Genomic DNA, 12635 nt, shown 5'->3' on the forward strand with positions numbered 1-12635 from the left:
AAGGAAACCTTCAAGAATCATAAAAACACATCACTGTTTTGTTACAGCATAAATGATATCGAAGGAACTGATAAATGAGGATCAAGTGCATCACAAAATGTTCAGTAACTCATATATTACTTTAATGGCACAATATTTAATATCCCTTGAAGGAATGAGCTAATCATGTTAGAGATGGGAATTTGATTTGGCCCGTGCAGCCTGTTTCCATGATTGTCTCAGGCAAGCAGTCCGGAGTCACTGAATGCCTGGTGGAGGCAAGGAGAGAGGAAGAGAGGGGAAAGGCGTGCAGAGGAAGGGAGGTAAGGGAGGAGGGGAGAAAGGGAGGGAGGTGGGGAGTGAACCAGCATGTGTCATCACTGTCCACAGGAAAAACTGATGACATTGACCTTATAAAATTCTTACAGAATTCAGTGAAAGTAAACACAATTTCTACTGTGTCTGCTGTTTTCTGCAGTGATCTTATAACTTTCTATCCACACCTCTTTTATAACATTGTCATGTTTTTGTAGTTTTTAAGTACATCCACGCCTATTTTCTCAGCTAGACTTCTGGCTCTATAAGGAAAAGGATTGGGTCCTACCATTGCCCACTCATCTTAAGTGATACACATCACAGGCACTCAGCAAATGTGTTAACTCTGTAGGGAAAAAAGTTTCAACGTCACTCAAGCAAGGCTAACACATTAAGTAGGACCCAAGCAATTTAGAATGATTTATGTTCTCACCTAGAGAGCCTTTAAATGTTTTATTAGTGAAAGAAGAAATTTCATGAAGCACTTATTTCACATAGCTTTATTTCATTAGTCCTTTTAGAAAACTAGTGTATAAATTAAACACGTATTTATCAAAACTTCTGAGAAAGTAACTGAAATTTAATAGTGATTCTTGTTCTGCCAATGACCTAATTTTGAGCAGTTTCCTATGATGACTTATAATGATTAACAATCCAAATGGATTTTCAAAAAAGAAGCATGCACAGATAGTTTTAAAAAGAATTAAAAAAGATCAAAACAGAAAAATATTTGTAACAATGCTAAATGAGAAAAGCAGAGATAAAATTGTATCTTCACTATTTTTACAGAAAAGATAAAATTATGTCCAGAGGCTGGACAACAGCTGGAAAAATCAGGAGTTGACTCTTAGGATTATGGAATTATGGTTTTGGTTCATTCTGAACATAGATGACTATGTTTAGACACTAGATTTTCTGCTGTTAGAAATTCGTATTTTAAAGGCAAAATACTATGTTAACAGACAAATGAAAGTGTAAGACGTACAAGGTTAAGAAGAATGTGACAGAGGTGATAGTGGTCCAGAAACCTGCACGTCTGACTGACACAGGGCGGCAGAAATGATTTCATACCAAGGTGATATTTAAGTCAGCCAGGAAAAAAAAGAGGGCAAAGACATTCCAGAATACCTCTCCTTCCATAACCTGTAATAACACTTCTCCCCTATTTGTGATATTTTTAAAAGGTGGGAGTGAGTAGCATGAGCAAGTAAAAAACTTAGTGAACTTATACTGTTAAAATTAGTAAAATTTAAAACTACTCACTAACCACAAGTAGAGACCTATATACTGCATGTAAAGACAACTTAAATAGTACCTTTCTAAATCCCACTCCTGGGCATATATCTGGAGGGAACTCTAATTCGAAAAGACACCTGCACCGCAATGTTCATAGCAGCACTACTTACAATAGCCAAGACATGGAAACAACCTAAATGTCCATCAACAGGTAACTGGATAAAGAAGTTGTGGTATATTTATACAATGGAATACTACTCAGCCATAAACAAGAATGAAATAACGCCATTTGCAGCAACATGGATGGTTAAGATTATCATATTAAGTGAAATAAGTCAGACAGAGAAAGAAAACTATCATATGGTATTTCTAACTGGTGGAATCTTCAAAAAAAGATATCAATTCTATTTACAAACAGACTCACGGACATAGAAAGTAAACTATGATTACTAAAGGGTGGGGAGGGATAAATTGAGAGTGTGGGATTAACAGATATGCATTACTATATATAAGGTAGATAAACAACAAGGACCTATTGTATAGCACAGGGAACTATATTCAATTTCTTACAATAACATATAATAGAAAAGAAACTGAAAATACATATGTATGTATATGTATAACTGAATCGCTTTGCTGTACACCTGAAACTAACATTGTAAATCAACTACACTTCAATAAAAAATTTAAAAATTTAAAAAAGAGAAGAGCTGAGCTTCCAGAAGTAGAAAAACAGACTTCAGTATATGCAGACTAATCAAATTGGTGGTAGATACATACATCAGTGTTTGTCCCTGCAAAAAGTAAATCTTAGGTGAGATGGAATCTAAATTTTCAATCTTGTTTGCAGGAGCACTCCTTTAAAATAAGGAGTGGCATAAGGGTTTTCAGGGTTAGGACTGCACCAAAAATCCAAAGAGCGACATCTAATACAGTCTTTATATTAAATGGGATAAAAGAAAAAGTAACCTCCACGGAAATAAACTGATGATGATTAACAGAAGCATGAGGACGAAGAGAATCATTTTTGATTCAAAAATGAAAAAGAAACACAGGATTCCCTATCAAGCCTGACTAAAAAATTGTAGCAGTTTTCCTCCGTGACGTATGCGATCAATCTCATTGATTATGAAATCAACACATCGAACATGTAGCTCTCACATTTGCTGATCTTCATCGTACTTATTAAAAGCAAAGGTTTTCCACCTTTTTGTTGGGGGGAAAGGGACTGACTTCCAAGATGCAAAACAAGACCAAACAACTCAGCCCCAAAGCAAGGTAGTCACCCACCTAGTCGGACAGCATCACCTAGTGCTGAGGCGAGCACTCAAACAGCGACTGCCTCCTCGTCCTGCGGTCTTGAGCCCCCCAGCACCCTCGGAGGGGCACGAGGTCACCCTGAGTTCCTGCTCTGACTGCCCACCTGCAGCGTGGAAGCCCAGTCCTCACCCAGTCTGGCGTAGATGGGACCATTCCTTGCCCCATGTTGGCTCCATGTTTTGCTCTGTGTGTGTCTCACCGCTTTCTTGCACATGCAAAGAAGTTTTAAACATTTACTTATTTATATAACATAAATGCCTATAATTTAAATCATATCAGTGGATGGTCTACTGAACTCAGTATTTTTTGTCAGAGCGCACACACAGCATGGTAGCCAAATTACACTTTGCATGTCAATCAAATTTTGGTGGCTTTCTGTGTGCAACAGGTGATACAACAGGCTGACAACAGCAAACCATTGAGGGTGGCTAAAGATGATTAAAAATAATAAAACTGTGGGAAAGAAGGTTTTAGACAAAGGAAATATAGAGAGAGAGCCAAAAGGGCACTGGCAAAAGTAAACAGAGTGGGAGGAACACATCTTGAAAAGAGATGAACCTTACAGTGGGGGTGTGTGCTACCAGGCTCTGCTCAGCCACAGATTCTCAGCTCTGCCCAAAGTTACAAAAAGAAACTAGCTAAATGGAAAACAATTCTAAAACTCTCACCATCGTTTTACACCAAAGGCATTTCCAATCTTGCAGACGGAGAACACTGCCGCATGTTTTGTCACAGACGGCACATTTGGCGCTCACGGGCAAGTTACCCTCGAGCCACTGGTGGGGCATAGCCACCTGTGCAGCAGGAAGAAAGGGAAGTCAAATCAAAGACAGTGGAGGACATCATTATCCAAGGGAAGACAGACAATGATTTCTTACTCTCTGGAATCAGCGGTATGTATCATTCACAGCATGCATTCACTTCCCCCACATTTACTGAGCATCTATTATGTCCCGAGCAATGTAGGAATACAACGATAAGTTAAGACTAAAGCCCCGCCCTTCGGGATTTGTAGTCTTGCTGAGAAGAAAGGCATGGAAGGGGATTATCACAAAGTGATTATGAAGTGTCATCAGAGATTTGCATGCAAGGTGAAGGGAGGCAAGGTTTTGAAGGTCGGAGGCACTGTTGAGGGGAGAACCCAAAGTCTGAGGAGTGAACAGCTGGTAAACAGCTGAGCTGAACCTTAGAGAATATCTTGGTTGGCCAGACAAGGGTCCTTGTCCTCAAGCCCAGCCCAGCACAGCATCCACTCCTAAGCCCTTACACAATTTCCCTCGAAAATTAAGAGCTGAAGGAAGCTACGAAGGATTGAATTGAAAATAAAGAGTCACAATCAACCAAAACCTTCCATGGAATCCTAATAATAAATGCTCCCACTTAACTCTGTCGTAACTTTAATAATAGACGCTCCCTCTTAATTTCTACAGGAGCAGAGAATGACAGAGCGGAGGTGCTGGGGAGAGATGGGGACAGAACGGGCTTACTCCATCCTCGTCCTCAATGATGTCCTTCCCGATGGAGGCCAGAGTCGTCCACTTGCAGTTGTTTGTTGCCCTCACTGCACACCTTTTGTGAGCCTTGAATTTACACACTAAGAAAAAAAAAAAAAAGGTCAACCATTGCTAAAGGAATATGTACTTTGGGACCAATGATAAAAGGAAATCACAGCATGAAATTTTAAAGGGCTGGCAGGGTGGGAAAAAAACCAATATTTTAAAGTTTCTATCATTACTCTTCAATAATAGTCATAATATTCTCAAGAGCAAACAGGGCTAGGGTTATATGAGGCACTTTTATCAAGCTACAGGCTGCTAAGAGATTCCACTTACTTCTTAAAAGAACAGAAAGGAGATGAATACGAAAAGAATTAGTTTTAAGGAGAGGGGACCACACGCACACAGAGAAGAAAATAAAATTCAGTAATACAAGAGTGCTGGTAACATCCAATTATGGTATCTGGATGTTAATTACAAAAACGCGTTTAATTTGTGAAAATCCAACGAGCTGTACATGTCTGAGATTTGCTTTTTTTCTATACATATATATATCTAAAAGTTTGAAAATATCAGTAAGATAAAGAACAGGGTAAGTCAGGGGAGCTTTAAAGTGCAAGTATGTCAAGAAAATATCCAGGCTTCACGGAAATCGGTTGATGAGGTCACAGAGATGGTACTGACTTTGAGAAGTATGCTGTTGGGATGACTACATGATAACGTAGAAAAAGGAATGATGAAGTGATGTTCTTGCTACATGCATCACTAATTCTCCCCAGTCACATTATCAAAAAGGTGTCTACAAAAGAGAAATAAGACGAAACAACCAAGAAAGAAGCAGCACACACAGGAAAAAACAAATTAACCAGAGATTATTTGAAAAATTAACCCTTGCTTATGAAAATCAGAACGCGACTACTACTAAGCTTATCCACCCTTCTAGGGACACCATATAGTGTTAATGGATACTGTGTTCATGTTAATGAGTTTCTGACTTTTCAGATAAATATTTAATAGTAGAGATCCTTGCAGTAGAAACGTAATAAGGCAGCTGTTGTTAAATTCCAAACGTAAGGTGACTCTTTTTCACGTGATTTTTTAAAATTTCTACCAGATTTTTAAATTTAAAGTAACAAATTCAAAGTTATGGGTAACACATCATTCTCTTTAAATTGTCCTAATCTGATGTAACACAAAAATGAAAGGATCAAGAGAAATAACTAAGGAATCCATAGGCAAATGTTTAGAATGCGTCAGGTATCAGGAATAGCCAATAGATAAATGGCCACTTAATTGGAGCTGGTTTTTCCTTAAAAAATATTAGCCTATAGACGGTGGAAATGTTTCCCTCATCTGCTCTTTTGGGTATGTGATAAATTCTTTCCTGGAAATCATACTATTTTTGTTATGAATAACTTTGTGACTCAAGCACAGATTTCATATAGAAAACAAATTTTCAACTGAATTTTATTGCTGATAAACAACAGTGTAAAGCAACAGCACCACAGGAAAAAAGCTTAGTTTGAAAAACAACTTAAGCATGACCTGCTCTGTCTTGCTCCAACTGACTATTTTAAATTATTTAATCTTTTAAACTATTTAAATGTTTTCATCTGTTATGGTATTTCTCAAAAGCATGGTCCTAGTTTTAGTTTTAAAAAGCAGGCTTGTTAATGTAAATGGCAAAATATCCTTCTTTCTTACGGGTGAGTTGTATTCCATTACATATATGAATGCTGCATCTTCTTTATCCATTCATCTACTGATGTGCACTTAGGGTGCTTCCATGTCTTGGCAATTACAAATAATGTTGCTGTTAATAGAGGGGTGTATGTATGTTTTTGAATTAATTCTTATTTTGTAGTTGGCTTTATTCCTTTGTTAACTATGTAAGTTTAAAAAGCTAAAGCTCTAAACGTTCTTAGAAACAATAAACAGTACATATATGTAAATTTTGTTAAATATGTGCAGTAAAAAAGGGCAGACTTTTAAAATAAGTACTTGCTATTAACAGTCAATAAGCATTTTCTAACAGGCAAAGAAGGAAGTATAAAGAAGGTTACAGTATAAGTTTGAGGCTTTTTGAAGATTTTTGCCATTACAAATTGGACAGCTCATTCAAAATAAAAATCACTTTTGTAAGAATAAAGTGCTTCATGTAATGAGCCTTGAGAATTAAAAGTTGCTTAATATAACATATAATGATAATAATAAAACAAACTGGACTGTAATTATGGTCACTAAGGAATGGAAATGATTAATAAGCATCTTAATTTGGTTGGGTGACAATCAATTTTCTCCAAAGAAGTTATTCTGAAATAAAGCACTTTTTTCTGATTTGTAAAGCCATTATTTCAAAACCACAGAACTTCAAAATTACACTGGTATGTAATAAAATTAAGATTCTTTATTGCAATATTCAGTCGTTACCACATAAGTGTTCAACAGTGGTTAAGACAAAAATTCGTAAGTACCCATGTTGAGATATTTGACACTGCTGACAAAAAAAAAATCACCATTTAACTTTTTATTCTTAAATTACTGTTTAAATAACTGTAAAGCACAATTAAGCTCTGAAATTATAATTAACATTCTCAATTGATTAAGGGGATTATTTATGAAACATAATTTCTGTCTTCTATTTCTCATTCATGTATTTCATATATGCAAGGCTTTAAAATAATAATTTTAGTTATTATTCAACACAAACCTAGAAGACAAATCAGTAGAGATTCCTTTTACTGTGAAAACAAGGGCAGAAAGATTAAGTAAATTTAGTGATGGCTTTATACACTGGAAGCTGGATTCCATCCTAATACAATGTTATTCATTGTCATTGCTGAGCGAGTTTTTTTCTGTATTCTTGCATCTGTTGTAATGTTTAAAGCTTCCTGTATTATAAACCCTTAATTTTATCAAACGAGCCATTTATTCAGATTTCGAGGGGGGTTCTAAAGTTTAAGTATAGCTTTGTTTACAATAAAAATATCCTAGATAACTACTGTCTCATAAAATAAAAAGAGAACTTTTTTATATACTTATAAGACCCTTGGGATTTTTTTAAACCTTCCACTATAGTTCTAAAAATACTAACGGGCAAGACGCTGTAGACTTAAATATTTTATCAGCAGAGAAAATAAACACTAACAGATATTCCTCTAAAGTATAATTTTAAAAATACTACATTTGAGACTTAAAACATCAGGAAGACTTCACTATTAACAGAACAGTGTAACACATTTATTTAAAGACTCTGAAGTTATCTATTCTTACCAGCTACTGTAATTTTCATTTTTCTTTCAAAATGCTTAGAAAAATATTCCACCGTGTCACTATGATCTTCAATTTCTAAACAATTAGGTATATTTAATAATGCATAACTCTCAAATCAGAAGGGTACCTCAGAGTATCTTAGATCTGATATGGTTTTGAGCATTTGGGGGATAACAGACCATAGGATAATAGTACAAAGACCTTCAAAATGACCCCATAATCTCACAGCCCCAGTAGAGTGACTCAGAGCTACAGGAATCCTTTTAGATCACTAGTCATAAAGGCCAATTATATCTTTGCAATCATTCTTTAAATATAAAAAAAAATTGTTAATGCTTCCTCCAAATTCTCATTTTCATGAATTTTAATGCACCAGGCTACTATGGAATCTGTAATTATTGATTTGATGAATTTCTTATAGAACAGAGTTACAAATTTCTACAATTTATTTGACTAGAAGAGTAGTTTATTGTATGTATTCTCTCATTTAATTCTCACAGTATTCTATGGGGTATGAACGTCTATTATCCCCATTTTACAGATGAGGAAACAAAAAGACTAAGAGGGTTAAATTACTTCTCCTGGTCAGTTAATAGTGGTGGAACTGGAACCTGAACCCAGAGGGTTTAGCTACAGAGTTCCATTCTTACCCACTAGGTTGTGTCATCTTAAACAGTTCAAATACTGATATATGTCGGATTGTATAATTAAAAATGAATGAAAATTGTGACTCTATTTCTGTTTTATTATTTAATCACTATAAAGTTATATTCAAAACTGCTTAAGAATTTTTTGTATTAGAGGAAAAAAGTAATTTTTTGTATTAGAGGAAAAAACATATAGTTCAAAAAGTAGTACCCACTGATGAGATCACTGAGGTATTAAATTATGTAAGTCTAAAGAAGGTAGGAGTTTTCTCTCAGTGGTTATTAATGGATTTCTTTTAAGTGGTCAATGCTCTTAGATTCAAAACTAACCCACATGAGAACAACAGCCTAATGAGAACACTAGCGTAACCTTATTTTCAGAGAACTTTAAAGAAATTTAGAGGATGGCATCCATTTCAATTAAACATAAAGGAAATAAAAGAAAACACTTCAAACAATGCAATACAACTAACAATCAGAAATTCCTCCAAAGGGAATATACTGTCCTCAGAGGAGGTTTTTTCTCCCTAATTAAACCAGACAGAAAAGGAATACTAGGAAATTAGGATGATCTAAAAGTCTAAAGAATTTTCTTTAACAGTAATTGCTAGTTCCTCAGGAGGGAAATATTATTACATTTTGGTTTATACTTCCCTTCAAATGATCTTATGCTACCTTTTACTGAGCCGAAATATTTCCTAAGCTGGTCCTATGAATGCAGAGCTCCACTTCAAGCCACAATAAAATTAACACACTGTTGTCCCAGGGGAGATTATAGCTCAAGTGGTAGAGTACATGCTTAGCAAGCACAAGGTCTTGGGTTCAATCCCCAGCACCTCCTCTAAAAACTAAAACTAAAAAACAAACCTAATAACCCCCCTGCCAAAATAAAATTATTAAATAATACAATATTAAATTAATTTAAAAAATTTTTAATTAAAAAATGTATATTTTAAAAAAACCAAACCAAACAAACAAAAAACACTATGGTCCCACTGAGATGCTCCCAGCTACTGCTTCACCCGAGGAAATGTTCTCCTGTGATATTTCTCTGTTCACATCACTGACATACCAATGGCAGCGCTGTGTACCTAGGTAAGGTCAGTGATGGGGGAGAAGACACAGGGGATGCTACTGTACCTTCGCAGGACAGGCCATGGGAGGTGACTCCAGAGAGACTCTCTCGGCACACATTGCAGAAAGTGGGTCGGGCATGGGAGCAGGCGTACCAGTTATGCATCCCTGAGAAATGTTCCACATTAAACTGGGCCACCTAGAAATGAGACGTTAGCACAGATTTGCCAAACAAAAGAACAGAACTAGAGATGCTTCACGTTTGGAATGTATATCACTATGATTAAAATTTCAAATCATAATTTCTTTGCTTTAAATTAAAAAAATCAATATTAGGTTTAAACAAGTTGCTGAATGAATCTACACATGTCTGTTTTTAGTAGGGAAGGGCGTTAGTTCTACGGTTAACACTTATTCTCTAAGAACACGAGACGACAGGAGAGATGCTACTGTACCTCGTAAGGTTCTCTGGTCTGTACAGACTTCAGTGAGCTGATCCAATCCTCCATCTCTTTTCTGTTCTCAGCACACAGCATTAGTCTTCTGAATGGAGTGATTATCTGAAGGGGATAATTCAACCCAATGATCGTTAGTAACCAACAAAGAGATTAGTGCAAAATCTAGTATCTTACAAGGTGATTCCATTTCTAATCCGAGTTCTTATTTCCTCGATGAAGACAGTAAGATTCTCTGTAACATAAATGAATCCAGGTCTCAGTATGACACAATGTGGTGTAGGAAAGAAAAATTCTGAGCAGTCTTTTGTTGTCTTTGATCTCATTGCTATATTTACTCATCAGGCTCTGTAGCCCTTTAGCAAAGGCTGTGAATCCAAATAAGCAAAGTATTCTTATTTCATGGACTATATCTTGAAAATTGACTTTAGGTATAGTTCAAAAGTAATTTATAGTAAGCTTAGAATTAAAACAGTTTTCAAAATGGAAATTGTTTAAAATCCAAAATCAAAAGAATGCAATATTAAATGAGTTCACAATTGGTTTATAATGGTATCAAGGCGATTCTCTTTTAAATAATGTTGGGTTTACAGATCATTTCTGTGGCCTATTTTAATATGATTTATGTGACGGATTCTTCTCCCACTGTGTAGACTCCGCTCTACTACTTTTCAGTGACAGCGGGAAGAAGAATTAGCATACAAGTCCTTTAGCTGACTTTAAGGGAGAAAATAATTGTGACTTTCATCTCTTTTTCATGTCACTAAAGCAGGCAAATTCATTATATCAAGAATCTTAAAGCAAATGCAATAAAAATGTTATGCTATAATAGCACCAAAGTGCTTCGAAGTAAGATTCTGAAATTACTTGAAAGCAGCCCCTATTTCTGTGTGAATACAATATTCTGGTTGTAATCTTGAAGCTGCTAAATCTTAAGTATTTACTGCAAAGAAGGGACCATTTAATTACTTGCAGGAAAAAAGAAAAATGTTACATTCCTTCCTAGAAACTATTCCCAAGAAATACATTATATATATTTATTTATAGAGCAAATAAGAAATTTTCTCAGGTTTATAAGCCGTTTAATCACGTGACAATCTATATATTACAATATAGAGCAGATTTCCGAAGTTACGCAAAAGCATAATTATCTTAAAAAAAAAAAAAGGGAACACTTCCAAAACGGAGTAAACAAGCGTCAGTCACTATTGCTCATCTTAAAAAATAAGCCCGTTACTCAAAATTATAAAGATCAACCCAGTCGGAGCTACTCACCAGTTACTGCCTCCTCTCATCTGTCATTAGCTTTGGCTACACAATCCTTCCTTAGACCAAGAGGCCTTTAATACACTGGACAGGCACTCGCACTTAAATACAGCTGGCCAGAAGTCACGTGGAAGACAGCATTAACCGTTCAGCACTGGGTATTTGTTAATTGCATATGAAATTGAACAGAACCTCACTTTTGCATTTTCTTGTTTTCCACTACGTTCCTTGGATAAAGCTTATTAGCAATTGGTCACTCCACTTCCTGAATAAATAATTAATGCAAAGAGCAATGCCTCCCTCATTACCTAGGAGCCAAATGGATGCTTTATTGCTTCAAAATGTTTTTCTAGGACGGCTCATCAAATGCAGAAGAGAGGTACCATTAAATCATAATACACTCCTGGCTCCGACAACTGGCACGGCACTCAGATATCTCTGTATGTCAATGGACTGACTGGATAAATCTGATATTTATCTGGATAAATATAACTTGTAGCATTTAATTTTTTTTTTTTGCTATACTATACAATGTTACTCTAAAGATTCCCTCTCTTTCATTATGATCTTAGAGTGAGTGAGACAAGTATTATTCAGATAAATAAACTAGGCTTCTATTTTATTCTTTTTTGTTGAATTTTAAGGAAAGCAGAAAGTCTGATGTTTTCAACTATCTTTAATGCCTTTAAATTCTTTAAAAGCCACCATGAATTCAATAAAAAGAGGGGAAAGAAGGATAGAGACCCAGCTTCTAATTTTCCTTGTAGCTTTTGAACTACATCAATGCCTAAATTCTAAAGGGTTTTGGCAATATAAATCATGCATGTACCTCATACGCTGATGAAGTAAAATTTTTACATTTGCAATGTCCCCTTTGTAATAAAAATTTGTTTTAAAATGGACAATAAGCAAATCATAATACATTCTTCAAATGAAAGTTAATTTTTAAGAGCCAAATAGAAATTATTAATAATTTTGATTTACAAGTCTTGTGATTAAGAAATCTACTGAAGATCAAGCCATGTTATAAGAAATCGACATGAGAGAAGAAAATCCTTCATTAATCCTGTGATGCAGAGATGTCTGGTTTATGGCAGCAGGACCAAAAATACCTCAGGCAGCAGCCCAGAGCCGGCCGGGCCGAACTGAAGGCAAGGCTCGTTTACCAAGCAAATGTGTAACGTCTCCCAGACTGTCGTCTTCTGTCCTGGGGTCATCCCTCGCCACTCCTCCAGTGTTCTGAGCCCCATCCCCACCTTTTACTTGAATTCTTTCTCATCACCTTTGTAGAAAAGAATGTGACAGTCACAGCTGCTAACTGAGGTGCTGGCTCTGCCCTCACTGAACCCCGTGACACTACAGTAGTTCCTCCTCCAATCTTTATTAGGAAAATATCTGAGGGCAGGCAAACTCTGAAAATTATTTGGTTCTTACTCTGAAAGCCCTTTTATTATGATTAAGTGAGGAGGATGAAAGCCGGAAAGGCAGAGGAGACAGCTATTCCCAGAGAAGACAGTCTGAGCCTACTGGGGGCCAGGGTCAGGATGTTTCTGGAACTAGAGGGCTTTTTTACC

The 12635-nt window shown here is 36.0% G+C and overlaps 1 protein-coding gene across 2 annotated transcripts in view; it reads right to left on the bottom strand.

Moving 5' to 3' along the window:
- Positions 1-12635, bottom strand: part of DGKH (diacylglycerol kinase eta) — a 147287-nt gene that overhangs the window by 51211 nt on the left and 83441 nt on the right. The window contains exons 5-8 of one of the 2 annotated variants that reach the window (XM_072976318.1): positions 9796-9900; positions 9407-9539; positions 4338-4444; positions 3519-3644 (exon numbers count right to left, since the gene is read on the bottom strand). In XM_072976318.1, coding sequence (XP_072832419.1) covers positions 3519-3644; positions 4338-4444; positions 9407-9539; positions 9796-9900 — 471 coding nt within the window. The remainder of the gene's footprint in view (positions 1-3518; positions 3645-4337; positions 4445-9406; positions 9540-9795; positions 9901-12635) is intronic. The other variant, XM_031684522.2, reaches the window with a different exon arrangement.

Source organism: Vicugna pacos, chromosome 14, assembly GCF_048564905.1.
Source record: "Vicugna pacos chromosome 14, VicPac4, whole genome shotgun sequence".
NCBI classification, from domain to species: domain Eukaryota; kingdom Metazoa; phylum Chordata; class Mammalia; order Artiodactyla; family Camelidae; genus Vicugna; species Vicugna pacos.